We start from the raw sequence: 15,031 nt of genomic DNA, 5'->3' as shown, positions 1-15,031 counted from the left end.
ACATGCTAATCATGGTGGTGATGATGATGATGCAAGGATATGTACCTGTACACGCAGCATCAGGCGGCGGTTAGCGATCTCCAGGCTCTTTTGCTGGGTTTCAAGCTCTTTGGCATGTTGCTGATCCCTCTGCAGCTTCCTTATGTAGTCCACTGACGCCTTGAGAATCGTGCCTTTGTTCCAGCGCATGTCTCTGAGTGTACACACACACACACACAGTGAGCCGATAACAGGATGTCTGATGGTGCAGTGCAGTAGCAGTGGTGTGGTGATGGACATACGGGTCACTGGATTTGGGGATGAGAGTCCCAAGTTCTTTGATGCGGTCGTTGATGTTGAAGCGTCGTCTTCTCTCGACTGCATGACCGGGGAGAGAACATGAAGAGAGCACTGAGATCAGATCCTTGCACGAAACTTCATAGAAAATGAATGTTGAGGAACTCACTCAGGTTGTGGTTGTCTTTTTTTTGTCGTTCCTTTGCAAGAGTGCAAGCATCTGTGTCTGAGAAAGAAAGATGATATTAAAATGATCACTTCTTCACTAAGTTTTTTTTTTTATTGAGCATCAGCATGTTAAAATATTAAGTGATGGTATGAATGTGTATGTGCTTACCATAGAACTCTGTCTTGATGTTTGGCAGGTTCTCAGGGCAGGAAGTACTTATGGAGACAGTGGGCGGAGCTAAACTCTGATTCTTATAAACATCAATCAGATTTACTGACAGTGGCATCTACAAAATTACAACACACATGTTTTAGTACACTCTCCTGGTGATTTAAGACACGCCCCAGTAAGACAGCCATGTAAACTATCTGTGGTCCTATTATTTAGCCGAGTGTCACACATTTACTATTAGTGTCCTCACATTTCTTAGATTTCTAACATTATCCTTTAGTAGTTCGGACAACAGTAATGGTGGTGCGTATTCTGTAGACACAGTACTGCAAATTTGAGGGGGGTGTGGGGGGATGCCCCCTCTGTTAAAAAAAAATTACAAAAAAAAACATCTCTGTAAAACCACTATCCCTCTTACCCACACCTTCAGATGAATAATTCCGTGTATTATGTAAAATTTTATAAGAAATATTAAAACTCTCTTACATATGATAATCTATGATCAATACTGTAACACGCTGCTCAAAAGCTCACGCGTCATTTTTCGCGCTGTTTACATTTTTACAATGGCCAGTTTCTAACATATTTCAAAAAGAAGAGAACTAAAGGTGTGATACAAACACACAAATCCTCTCAGCGGAGACGCAACAAAAATTAAATATTCAGTTTAATACGGAAGTTTTAGAAATGACTGACAGTTTTAATGATTATAAAAGATGAGTTTTTTACACGATTTGTGTTTCATTCTTAATTTAAATAAGAGGTTTTCATTAGACTTTATGGCTTCAGCTACATGCTTTGGTACAAAAGGGTAAAAAATATTGCACAGTAATCTAATATATGTATGTAATATTTTATTATATATTATATATTACAATATTGTATTGTTTTATGTAATATTGTATTACATATTTTATTAAGCTGTAATATTGCAATTATCATTATTAATACAGGTAAGTATTATTGTCCTATTGTGTTACTGTTACAGTTAGTGAATATCCACATAGTGTATGATTTTATGGTCGGTGGTAGAAAATATCTCCTGTGGCGCTCCGTGGAACACTTAATGGTAATCAGTCTCTGGTTAAATTTGCTCCTCTGGTCAGCGAAAACACTGTATAGTGGGTGAGAAGGATTGTACTTTGGACAGAATCCTCCTCTTCGCTACCACATCCACAGAGTCAAGCTCCATGCCTAGCACAGATCCGACCTTTTTTATTGCCTTGTCCAGTCTGTTCCTATCAGACACCTTCATGTTACAGCCCCAAAAGACCACAGCATAAAAAATGACACTTGCCACAAAGGTTTTATACAACATCCGTAGAATGGTGTTACAGACGTTTAAAAGACCTGAGCCTTTGAAGAAGTACAACCGGCTCTGTCCTTTCTTGTAGGGTGCCATTGTGTTAAATGACCAGTTGAGTTTGTTATCAAGATGAACTCCCAGATATTTGTATTCTGAGACCATGTCCACTATCTCCCCCTTGAGAGATAAAGGATAGGGTTAGGGTTAGGGTTAGGGTTAACCCTAACCCCTGGTCCGTAATCCAGGAAACCAAGTAGGTGTCAATGTGTATGTTCATTAGTTTCTCCCCCAGTACTGCTGGTCGGATGGTGTCCGGAGATTGGAGAAGTCAAAGAACATCAACCTTAAAGTGGTCCCAGGCTTGTTGAGGTGAGAATAGGTTAGATAGAGCAGGTGTATTATGGCATCCACTACTCCCATGATAGGCTGATAGGCAACCTGAAGAGGGTCCAGAGAAGACTTCACCAGGGGACGAAGTGTATACAGGATTAGTCTCTCGAACACCTTCATAATGTGCGCTGTCAAAGCAACAGGCCTGTAGTCAATCTGGGCACAAGGATGTGGTGTTTTGGAGACCGGTACAATGCATGATGTTTTCTACAATGTTCTACTTTCTGTAGAGACAGACTTAGGCTAAAGAAATGCTAGAGGACACCACAGAGTTGGGGAGCACAAGATTTCAGGACTCTAGCATTGGACCTACAGCTTTGGTAGGGCTAAGCTTGCTCAGGCCATGTTTGACCTGATCCACTGAGATATTGATTGAGGGGAGTGCAGAAGTGGTAATTGTTTTCTTTGTAAAGAAATTTTTTCTTTGTAAAGAAATTGAGGCTGACGCCAGGAGAAGTGAAAGACATAGTCTTTTTCATTAAATCTATTAAAGAAAGTGTTGAGGTCGTTTGCAAGTTCCACATCCCTCTCAATAGTCTGGCTGTTTGTCTTATAGCCAGGGATGCTCCTCATGCCCCTCCAAACCTCTCTCATGTTGTTCTATTTCAGCCTTTGTTCCAGTTTTTTTGCTGTATGACTCTTTCCTCTCTTTGATTTCACCAGTTAGCATTCTTTGAGCTTTCTTCGCTGCTTCCTTGTCACCGGTTTAAACCAACATTTAAACACGCTTTAATGTCCTTGGCAACCCAGGGTTTGTTGTTGGGAAAACAGCAAATATTTCTCATCGGAACACAGGTGTCAACACAGAAGTTAATGTACTCTGTGATGCAGTCCGTCATTCCATCAATGTCCTCACCATTTGGTTCACAGAGAACCTCCCAGTCTGTAGCCTTAAAACAATTCTGTAATGTAGCAGTGGCTTCTTTTGACCACGTTCTCACACTTCTCACTATAACAGGTCTCTGCACCAGAGGTGTGTATATTGGCATGAGGTGGACTAGGTTGTGATCCGACCTCCCCAGGGGGGTAGTGCTGCTGCACTGTAAGCACCTTTAAAAGTCCGACAGCCAGCAGGACTACAAACACGCTCCTTAACAGTCACATGACCAGGGTTACATCACATGTTGTCGATGTAAACAGCCAGCCCCTCTCCTTACCTATTACAGGTCTCTTTCCTCACCCTTTAGGGCTGTCCAGGGTAATATTAGAGTCAGACACATCACTATGTAACCAAGTCTCTGTAAAACATATCAGACTACACTCACAGAAAATGTTTTCAGTTCTTAACAAAGCCATCAACCCGTCCAATGAGATGGGATCTCATGTTGCCCATGATGAGAGATGGGATATACGACATGTACTTTCTCATCCTTTCCTTATGCTCCGCTCGTCTCTCTTCATCTTTACCTCCTCTGCGCCACTTTCTTCCACCACTGCATCCTCTTGGCGTGCTCCTCAGTATCTCATCCGGAATGTTTAGAGTCCTATATAGAATCAGATCTCTAATGACATTGTAAACGTAGCCTAAAGTTATACTTCGATCAAAGGATGCAGGCTGCTTATCAAGACTGCGTATTATGAAAAATACAACGCCCCAAAATTATGGAATAGTCTTCCAAATAGTGTTCGGGACTCAGACACAGTCTCAGTGTTTAAGTCCAGGCTAAAAACCTATTTATTTAGCCAAGCATTTTTATAAATAGATTTGCCCTAGGTAAAGGAGCAGATCTGGGGGACTCATGGACGTAGAGTATTATGGTGAACTGGTATGTTTAGATGCTGTCTTCCTCACTCTCATTGATCACTCAGGTTTGCTGACGGTGAGGTGATTGTTTGCTTTACATCTCAGAAAGCCCTCATGTCTGTGTTTCCTTCTGGCTCCTCCCTTTTAGTTATGCTGTCATAATTAGTCCTGCCGGAGTGTCTGCTTGCACTTTATAGTTACTATACATTCACATTATACATTGTGTGACTGTGACCATACCTAACTGCCATCTCTCCTCTTCCTCTCTTTCTCCCCCTCTTTCACTTTCCTCTCTCCTCCTGTCTCCCCCTTTCACTCTTTCTCTCTCTGTCGAGCTACACATGTCGTTCCTGAGCTGCCAGTGCTCCAGACTCCTTCTGCCCTCCAGACCTGTCTGACCCATCCTGGTGCCCCGCTTCTGGTTGAAGATCTCGTCACATGGATGCCCCGTGTGTCTTTTTGGGATGGGTCTGGTGTCTCGGGATGATTCTCTCTACCTAAAAAATGGTTCTGGCCTCGACTGGTGTTGGCAACTGTTTCATTGGGGACTTGACATTTCGATAGTTCAGGACTGGAACTTCCTACAAGTCTACCTGGGTCTTCAATATCTACCTGGACTCCATATTAACATCAATTAGCATCAGCTATTATAGCTGAACTGCCTGCCACCTAACACACTGTATAAATGCAGATAATTTACTGCTTTCTGTTTCACCCAAATGAGGAAGGGTTCCCTGTCGAGTCTGGTTTCCTCTCAAGGTTTCTTCCTATTACCATCTCAGGGATGTCACATCTGAGCCACCTCAGTCCTGGGGAGTAAGATCTGGCTCACCTGTCTACTGAGCCGTCGCTTTGTCTCCCCCTAGTGTGTCTGCGTGTGTAACATGTCCTCCTTAATTCCTAGATTACCTGCACCTGTGTCTACCCCGTGTGTGTCCCTATTTATTCCAGTCGAACCCGTAGCCCCTCGTCTGTTCACTGTTGCACCATGTCTTGTGTTTCCCATGTGTCTAACCTTTGTGTGTCTTTTGTGTTGACCCAGGACTGAGGGAGTCTGCAGGCGGAAGATCCTTTTTGTTCTCTCGCGGAAAGTTCAAGTTCAAGGCTGACCGAGAGGCAGTGCTGAGTTCCTCGCAAGGCTGTAAATCCAGTTGTTTGGTGTGACCTAAGTACTCTTCCTTTTTTCCCGCCTGCAGACCCGGCCTGGGGAAGCTCTTCCCCATTCGGTTTTCTTTGTGTTTGGTTTAGTTGTGTTCTGTGTTTTTTTGTATTGGGACTCATTAAATATTATCATTATTATTTCTAACCCTGCGTTTGCGTTCGCTTCCTCCATAACCATGACAAGGGAGTTTTTCCTTGCCACTGTCGCCCTCGGCTTGCTCAGCAGGGACAAACTGACCATTTTGATTCATACACATTCACATTTCATACAAACTTAAATAATTCTTTTGATTGTGTAAAGCTGCTTTGCGGCAATGACAATTGCTAAAAGCGCTATACAAATAAAATTGTATTGAATTGAATCGAATTAACTACCCGGACTCCATATTAACATCAATTAACATCAACTGTTATGCTGAACTGCCTGCCATCTAACACACTGTATAAATGCAGATCAATTCCTCCTTTCTGTTTCACCCAAATGAGGATGGGTTCCCTGTTGAGTCTGGTTCCTCACGAAGTTTTTCCTATTACCATCTCAGGGAGTTTTTCCTTGCCACTGTTGCCCGCGGCTTGCTCACTAGGGACAATCTGCTCATTTTGATTCATGCACACTTACATTCCATACAGTAAAAATTCCATAAATAATTTTTTTGATTGTGTAAAGGTGCTTTGCAACAATGACAATTGTTGAAAGCGCTATACAAATAAAATTGAATTGAATCCTGGCTTTATCTGGTCACACAATAACAGTACTCATCATTGAAATTACAGGCCCTTGACAAAGCACGATGGCCACAGAATTCCTATATCATTACATAAGACAAACGTGTCATCATCAGTAGATTCAGCTTACGGAACAAGACATTGTATAAGACCAAAGCAAGCACTGCCCACTCCATGATAAACCTTACCCACTTTCCAAATGCAGAGCCTTCAGAATGAAATATTTTGCATAGCACAAAAAAATGCTACAGGAGTTAAAAAGATGTTTTAGGTGTCGCTTTCTTTCTCATCCAGCTTAAGAATGTCAAGTGGACTTAAAATGCACCAAATGCGAAATTGAGGACATTGTACAGCTATGCACGCAGAGTTTTCAACACAGTCTGTTTCTTGCAAACAAGAACAAAACACAGAACAATGAGAGGGAACTGCTGAGAATCACCTCACATTGCACCAGAGTCTGTGGGGAAGAGCTCTCATCTCGATCCTGTGCAAAGACATGCTTGGCACAGGTTTATCCCCAAGGCCAGCCAGAACGCTCTGTTAAAATCTATGTTATTCTTGACGACTAGAGCAACCTCTCCCTGGCTGGATCAGAATTTTTCCAGCTTTTCGGAATTGAAGGTGAGCAGTCAACATGTCTAATGAGAACTTGTGCTGGTGTAACAGATGAGTGGAATGAAAGCAGTTGGCTTCCAAATTTCAATTTATTTGTTGATAAATTTATCAAATTGGGCCAGTGAATGGTGGAGAAGTCTTAGATCTTCCTCCACTTATTGAATGTGATAAAAAACATAATAATGAACAACAGATCTGAGATCCCATCGACAGAAGTTGCCCTTTCACAGGCTCATTTAAAAGCTGTGGCATCACACATTCCAGAGATAGATTCTAGTGCTCAGATTTAAATCTTGCTGGGGAGAGACATAATCAGAGTGCACAGTCAGACAACGAATCAACGGACCCCACAACCATGCACCATTTGCTCAGCGAATAGATCTTGGATGGGTTATTGTAGGTGAAGTTTGCATCAATGAAACTCGCAAACCAACTCTGAATGTCTTCAAGACATCTGTCCATCTTTTCTTTGCCTTGCCAAAATCAAGTAAGAGTAAAAGAGAAAGCAAGCCATGCTGGGGAGTCTTTTCATCATGTCTCCAGAAACACAGTGAGTATTACATAAGCAGAAGACACATTTGGATATGATATAAATGTGCCATGTCATTTGAGGATGAGGTCTTTTTCAAACTGATAAATAAAGAGTTCATGCAAGTCCCCTTACCTTTCAGGGAACCTACAGTAGGTGGAAAGCGGTATGTTACTTTTACTGTTGCGGCGTATGGCGACAGCATTTGGGTTTGTGCGTTTGCCAGCTTTTACCGCTGAGTGGTGCTATATAAGAGGAGGCGGCGTGTGTTTAATGGTGAACAGCAGCTGGTGCAACAGCGCGAGCATTGTTTCTCTTATACGCTCCTGCACACAAAATCTGGAACTACTGTCCATCATGTGTCGTCCTTTTTATCTACCTCGGGAGTTTACATCGGTCATAATCAGCACCGTTTATATTCCACCACAAGCGGACATGGACACTGCCTTATGCGAGCTGCATGAGGCACTCACACAGCACCAAACAGCATCGGGACGCTGCACTTATTGTGGCGGGGGACTTTAACAGTGCCAACCTCAAACGTGTAGCGCCGAACTTTCATCAACATATCACTTGCCCCACCAGGGGTGAAAGGACACTGGACCACACTACAGTCAAGGACGGCTACAAGGCACAATCTCATCCTCCGTTTGGTAAATCCGACCATGCTGCTATCTTCCTCATGCCAAAATACAAACAAAGGCTGAAACAGGAAGTTCCGGTTCAGAGGGAGGTCGCGCGCTGGATGGACCAATCGGTGGCCGCGTTACAGGACGCACTTGACGCAGACTGGGGCATGTTCCGAAACAGCTCCAATGATGATGTCAGCATGTTTACGGAAGCGGTTGTGGGATTCATCAGGAAACTAGCGGATGATACCGTGGAGAAAAAGACTATTAGAATGTTTCCCAACCAGAAGCCATGGGTGAATAAAACCATCCGCGACGCTCTGAGATCTCGCACCGCTGCCTACAACACAGGACTTGCATCGGGGGACATGGAACCGTACAAGGCCTCGTCGTATAACGTCCGGAAGGCGGTGAAAGAGGCGAAGCAGCGCTACGGGAAAAAACTAGAGTCACAACTCCAACAGAGTGACTCTAGGAGCCTGTGGCAGGGATTAAGGACGATTACGGATATAAAACACCAACAACCGGTATGAAGAACGCGGACGCAACTCTGGCAGACGAGCTGAACACCTTCTATGCTTGCTTCGAGGCTGCAGCTAAAGACGCTAGCAATGCTAATGAAACCTAAAGAAACCTCATCCTGCTTCTCTCAATGACTATCGCCCTGTAGCCCTCACCTCAGTAGTGATGAAGTTAAAGTTGAAGGTGAAGAGACTTCATCATTTTTTTACTACCGGACCCACTACAGTTTGCATACCGCCAGAACCGTTCCACAGATGATGCAATCTCACACCTCCTCCACAGATCACTTACTCACCTGGACAGTAGGAAAGGGAATTATGTTAAAATGCTCTTCATCGACTACAGCTCTGCATTTAATACCATAATTCCCTCCACAGTCACCACCAAGCTGGAGCACCTGGGACTCAGCTCATCAATGTGTCAGTGGATCTCCAATTTTCTGACTGGCAGACCACAGGCAGTAAGGATGGGCGGACATGTCTCAGCCTCACTCACTCTCAGCACTGGAGCCCCCCAGGGTTGTGTTCTGAGCCCCCTGCTGTGCTCTTTGTACACCCACGACTGCGTGGCCACTACCAACTCCTCTGGCATCATCAAGTTTGCTGACGACACTGTCGTGGTGGGCCTGATCACCAACAATGATGAGTCGGCCTCCCTAGAGGAGATTGTAAATCTGGAGAACTGGTGCCAGAGGAACAATCTCCTCCTGAACGTCAGCAAGACAAAGGAGCTGATAGTGGACTTTAGTACAAAGCAGGAGAGGAACTACCAGACCCCCAGAGTGGACAGCTTAGTGTTCACATCACGCAGGACCTGTCATGGTCCTGTCACATCAACACCGTGGTGAAAAAGGCCTGGCAGCGTCTCTACCACCTCAGACGCTTGAGAGACTTTAGACTGCCCTCTAAGGTATTTCTACTCCTGTACCATAGAGAGCATCCTGACGGGAAACATCACGACCTGGTTTGGGAACAGCACCATGCAGGACAGACGAGCTCTACAGAGGGTGGTGCGATCAGCTGAGCGCATCATTCGCACCGAGCTCCCTGACCTGCACTTGATCTACAGCAAGCAGTGCTGGACCAAGGCCAGGAAGATCGTGAAGGACCTCAGCCACCCCAACAATGGACTGTTCTCTCTGTTGCGGTTTGGGAAGCGATTCCGCTCCCTGAAGGCCAACACAGAGAGACTGAGGAGGAGCTTCTTCCCGCAAGCGATAAGGTCTCTCAATCACACCACCACACAGGAGTAATATCTTTTAAACATTGACATTGACTAAACAATCATGGACACATTCATGCAATACATATTTACATGTCTGAAACCACTGCACATGACACTTTTATAAGTCACTTTTATACAATACATGTTTATATATCTGAAACCATTGCACATGACACTTTCATAAGTCACTTTTCATGCATATTTGCATAGCCATTGCCACTTTAAAACACTTTCAAATTTTTATACATATATTTCCCCCCCATATTCCTATATTTCTATATTTTGTAATATTTTTATTATGCCCTTATTTGTACAGTTTGTTTATATTACTAGTTACATTTATTTTCTTTCGTATTTCTTTTTATTAATATTTATTCCTTATATATAGTTTTTATTTTCTTTTTAAGGTCACCGGCGGTCGTACAAGCATTTCAGTGCATATCGTACTGTGTATGTGACAAATAAAATTTGAATTTGAATTTGATATAACTGCAGACTGACGCCTCAGGCGTCAGTTCGTTCTCTCCAGGATTAATGAGCCACAGCTCGTCTAGAGCCGCACGTAGTTGCAGATAAAATCAAGTGAAACATTGTAATTAAACAAATTCATAATCACAGTAGTAACATTACAGTACAAATTTATAATAAAAATTTAATTCAATATTTTTAGGATCAAATTTAAGCAACGCAAACGTTAACACACTAAGCCTTTAGATTTTATTATGTGTAATTAGAAAAGCTACACGTGTAGGGTCTTGTGTCATCTTATATTTTGTGTTCTTTAAATATGTAGTATATTTATTAACTGAAATAAATGAAACTAAACGACCATAAAATTGAAACACTGTCAGATTACATTAGATGTGCAAAAGCTATATAGTATAACTCTATAAGCTACATAGCCTTTATAAGACTCTACTTTTATTTAGGTGCACTCACAATGACAAAAAAACTTTATAGTTTTGTCAAATAAAGAAAGTAAACTTAAAGAAATACAGAACCCTATTGTTTTCGGTGACCTTAAGCGCATCAGAAAATGAACCCAAACTCCGTGTATACTCGCCGCACAGACGTGAAAAATATATATTTATAGAAAGCAAAATATCTGCTTTCATATAAACTAATTAAAAAAAATTATTAGATTATGTAATTCGTATGAAAAGTGTATTATAGGCGCGTCCAATGGTGCAGAGACGACTAGATGACATGATCACCATCAGCACAGCCGAAACCAAAGAAATCACTAATTTATCAATGAATTATTAAAACGGTCAGAGTCAGTGTTCTTGCTGGTTTTCCCCCGACACATTTTTTAACTTTATGCATGCGGCTGAGCACTGATTACGGCGCCTGAGCACCTCCGCGGCGCCTTCACTCTGTGCAGGCTTGCTGCCTCCACATGCTCCGTTCTGCCAGCTGTGTGCCCGCATGCCAGCATAGCACAGCCCCCGGATCTGCACATGCACTTCATTCCTTCTCCTTTCTTTCCGTCCTCCCTCCTTTAACCCTTTCCTTCACGAAATAACCCAGAATTTTGACCCAGCATAAACCACCCAACGATGTGTTTACAGAAACATCACACTTTTTTGAGTTATTTTAATATTTTATTCTGGAAGTCTATTTTACCACTTATTTCTATATTTAAAGTTTGATGTATTTTTGAATGTATTAAATATATTTTTTTTAAAACAACAATAAACAGATACAAACAGAGATAGGCTATATGACAGTTTATTCTTTGTACAAATAAAATTATCAGCTAGTAACCTTGATAGTCTGTCCAAACAACATTTAACCAATGTTTTTTTTTTGACTCATTATTATACAATAAATATCATTATCTCTGGTTCATATTTTTTATTTTTGTTGTATAAAGTTCTCAGATGTGAACTTATTGTTAAAGGGATCATACAGAAACAATTTTCATTAAATGTTAATATGATCTTTAGGGTCCTAATGAAAAGTTTGTAATATATTTAATTAAAAATTCTAAATGGTTGTGTAAAAAAAACACTACTTTTAACTGGTGAAAACTAGCTCTGTTCTCAGCAACCTATTTCAGTGCATGTTCCTTTAAATGCTTATGATCTCTGCTGAGCCCGCCCCCCCCAGTTCTGTGGGGCGTGTCTTCACAACACACGTGGGGTATAGCCACGGGAGTGTAGTCCAGTGTGGGCAATGCTTTGGACTGCATTACCCAGAAAGCACTGCCCACAATGCAGTGCTTTGTGGGTAATGCAGTCCAAACTGAAAAACGCTGGAATATAGAGCCTGAGCCTGTTTTCTTCAGTCGTTTTTGGTTTGATTTAAGTACGGAACCTACGCGGAAGTTTGTAATATCGCCTGACAATGCAGAAATTAAAAGAATGGACATGCATCGACTCGATTTGTCTTTCTCATCACTGCATGGGCATGAATTAACGGGCTGTTACGCTGCCGCGAGCAACAACAACATAAAGCGGAGAAGCTTACTGCGAGAGATACGGACGCGATGTGTTTACTGATGTGTTTACATGACTTCTTAATCTTCGACAGACACCGTTATAAACCATCTAGCGTTACAAAGGTAAGCATAATATAGTTTTCCGACTACGTACACAGTTTGCAACTAGACAATCACCTTAATGCATTGTTTATTATAAACAGGCGATTAGGGATTATATAGAGACGGATGTACACAGAGAAGAAGCCATGTTCTATGAGAGTATAAGTTAACTTACACGCCGCATTCATCGTGATTATAAAAAAAGGCGATCTGCAAAGAGTCATAGAAAAAGAAATTACTTACTGAGCCTGGTGAAGATGAAGCAGGAACACAAAGCGTTAGTACAGATCCATTTTTTTAGGAGCAGCTTCCTAGTAAAACCTGCTTTATATTGACCCGCGTTTATAAAGCAGTCTGGTGAAAAATGATTAGTGCAAACATGAACGCATTTAGGTAAATCGGCGGGGACGTCAGCTTTAAAAACTAAATTCAGCCACTGCGTCCTCAGCGGCTCAGATGTCGGTAGCAAATGACGACTGCTGTGTTCGCTATTACACCCAACAACTGTACACAACACTCGCTTAGGCGCCATTTTGCTCCAGCGGTAAAAAAACAATGGCCAACAGCTTCTTCTCACTCGGGGCGGGTCTTTGCTAAAACACCAGTGTCAATCAACTAGTGTAGGAGCGGCCTCTTGTGGTGTGGTGTCACAGTGACAGGCATTTGTGATTGGCCTAATTTCAGAAGGGGCATGTTATTGTAATAAATGAAAAGAAAACCACTGGGCGGCTCTTTATCATGGTAGAGTGGTTGTGTACGCACTCTCCTAACACACAGTTCAGTCCAAACAGCCTAAAAAAGTGCATGTAGGCCTGTATGACCCCTTTAAGACTTTTTTTATGACTTAATTCTATTTAAAACGGCATAGAGTGAAAAATGTCACTTTGCGCCACCTGGCGGTCATTTCACGAATGCAACTGATTTATCCACCTACTGTAGACTACCCCTTACCAACAATCGAGAGCATGCCTTTAAACACCTTGTTTCTTTGTGGCACACACTAAACAAAAGGCCAGAAATGAAGGAGCAATTTGCAGCTTTCACGCAGAAGCTATTTAAAAAACGAACATGCTGAGGAACCACCCCCAGTCCATGAAGAATGCTGGTATTTACCGATTTTTGGTGTGTACCACCCACAGAAACCAGGCCAAATATGTCTTGTGTTAGATTGAAGTGCTCAACATTGTGGAATTTCTCTCAACAGTGTCCTACTGTCAGGTTCTGACATGAATGACTTACTGCTTGGAGTGCTGATAAGGTTCAGGAGGGAATCTGGAGCAGTGGATCGGCTCAAACGCACTCAGACATCACTCCAAAAATCAAACTTTAAATTGCATAAAATTGTCTCAAACACCATACAGTAACTGTGATGCAAGCCTTCCCACCTGAAGACCTGGCCATAGGCCTGAAAGATTTAGCCCTTGAAAAGGGAGACCTGCCCACGCAAAGAAACCTTGGATTATGCTGGGTTATAGATTCAGACACTTTTACCTTTAAAGTTGCAGTGAGTGATAAATTGTTAACATGTCGCAGGGTGCTTTCCACCATCAACAGTCTTTTTGAGTTTGGCAGCACCAGTCACGATGAAAGGCCGAGCACTACTGAGAGAGCTGTCTGCTGATGTTTCTGATTGGGACACTCCATTGCCTCAAAACAAAAAAGAAAGGCGGGAGACATGGAAGAATTCCCTTCAAGATCTGACCAATCTCCGTGTTCCATGTTCATAAACATCACAGTCACTCTCTAAGGCCGAGTACACAGAGTTGTGCCTTTTCTCAGATGCTTTCAACAGGGCAATAGGAGCTGTAGCATACCTACGACTTATTGGTGACACCTTGTACCGAGTTGGGTTTGTGCTGGGAAAATCCAAGCTAGCCCCTCAACCTGAACCCACAATAACTCGTCTTAAATTATGTGCAGCTGTGCTTGCAGTAGAAATTGCGGACCTGATTCTTGATGAATTGGACGTCAAGCCAGATGCAGTTAAATTTTATTGTGACAGTAAAGTTGTCCTTTGGTTATATCTTTAATAAGTCCAAATGATTCTATGTGTATGTGCACAACGGAGTACATCGGATTCGACCGACAACTTCTCCACAACAGTGGCACTATGTGCCTACACACCAGAACCCAGCAGATCTGGCAACAAGGTCAGTTTTTGCAACACAAATCAGCACATGTGGTACAGAGGGCCAGAGTTTCTTTGTAACACTGTTCATCCTGAGAGCCACAAGCCTTTTGAATTGGTCAACCAAGAGTGGGATGTGGAAGTTAGACCGCAGGTCATTTATTTTTTTTGTACAGTTTCACTCCTATTTACTGGGTCAAATTTGAAGAATTAAAAGGAGCAGAAGCTGCTCACTTCTGGACTTAAACAGAGTTTAGCTTGCTGTTATTCCATGTCAACACTTGAGAAGTAAAACACATAGGAAGGACAGTATACTTATAGAAAATAACAAAAATAATCCCAAATTCCTAGGTAATACTGGAGCTAAATGAACTCGGAATAAAAAGACTTCAGAAACATACATACGACAATTACTTCCCAGGCAGAAGTGGAACAGAAAGAAGACGTGTCAGTTGTCTAGTACATCAGTGTCTTTTGTGTCTGTAGCTCCTAAATATCTACCTTATGGATTAATAAAGTCCATCAAGCCATCTGTGTATAAGATCAGTCTGTGACTCTCTGTACGTCCGACATCGGAGTCTGATTTTATTGGTGAACTATGATAACAGAATGAAAATTAAAATTCCATCAAATACACTCACATATGCAAATATAACTTGCCCTCTTGTGTGTGTGTGTGTGTGTGTGTGTGTTTTCATGATGATAGTTGTCAGACAGAGAGCAGCAGTGTAAGTGTAAATTGGTGATGTGAATTTGTGGCTTCACACAAACACACACACGCACACACACTCCTTTGAGTTTAAAGTGCGAATAACAAACCGTCAGTGGTGTTTTTATTCACTTGCACTCAGAATAACGTTTTATTTTTTCCTCACATTTCTCACTGACGTTTTTTG

The 15,031-nt window shown here is 42.2% G+C and overlaps 1 protein-coding gene across 1 annotated transcript in view; it reads right to left on the bottom strand.

Annotated features, from left to right (window-relative positions):
• LOC128510055 (microphthalmia-associated transcription factor-like) overlaps positions 1-15,031 on the bottom strand; it is a 35,595-nt gene that overhangs the window by 1,693 nt on the left and 18,871 nt on the right. Inside the window, exons 5-8 of the mRNA XM_053482022.1 lie at positions 614-731; positions 446-502; positions 282-357; positions 46-193 (exon numbers count right to left, since the gene is read on the bottom strand). Of these exons, the coding sequence (XP_053337997.1) occupies positions 46-193; positions 282-357; positions 446-502; positions 614-731 (399 nt within the window). The remainder of the gene's footprint in view (positions 1-45; positions 194-281; positions 358-445; positions 503-613; positions 732-15,031) is intronic.

The sequence above is a fragment of the Clarias gariepinus genome, chromosome 22 (assembly GCF_024256425.1).
Source record: "Clarias gariepinus isolate MV-2021 ecotype Netherlands chromosome 22, CGAR_prim_01v2, whole genome shotgun sequence".
NCBI lineage: Eukaryota > Metazoa > Chordata > Actinopteri > Siluriformes > Clariidae > Clarias > Clarias gariepinus.
This window is presented reverse-complemented; position numbering and strand designations above follow the sequence as displayed.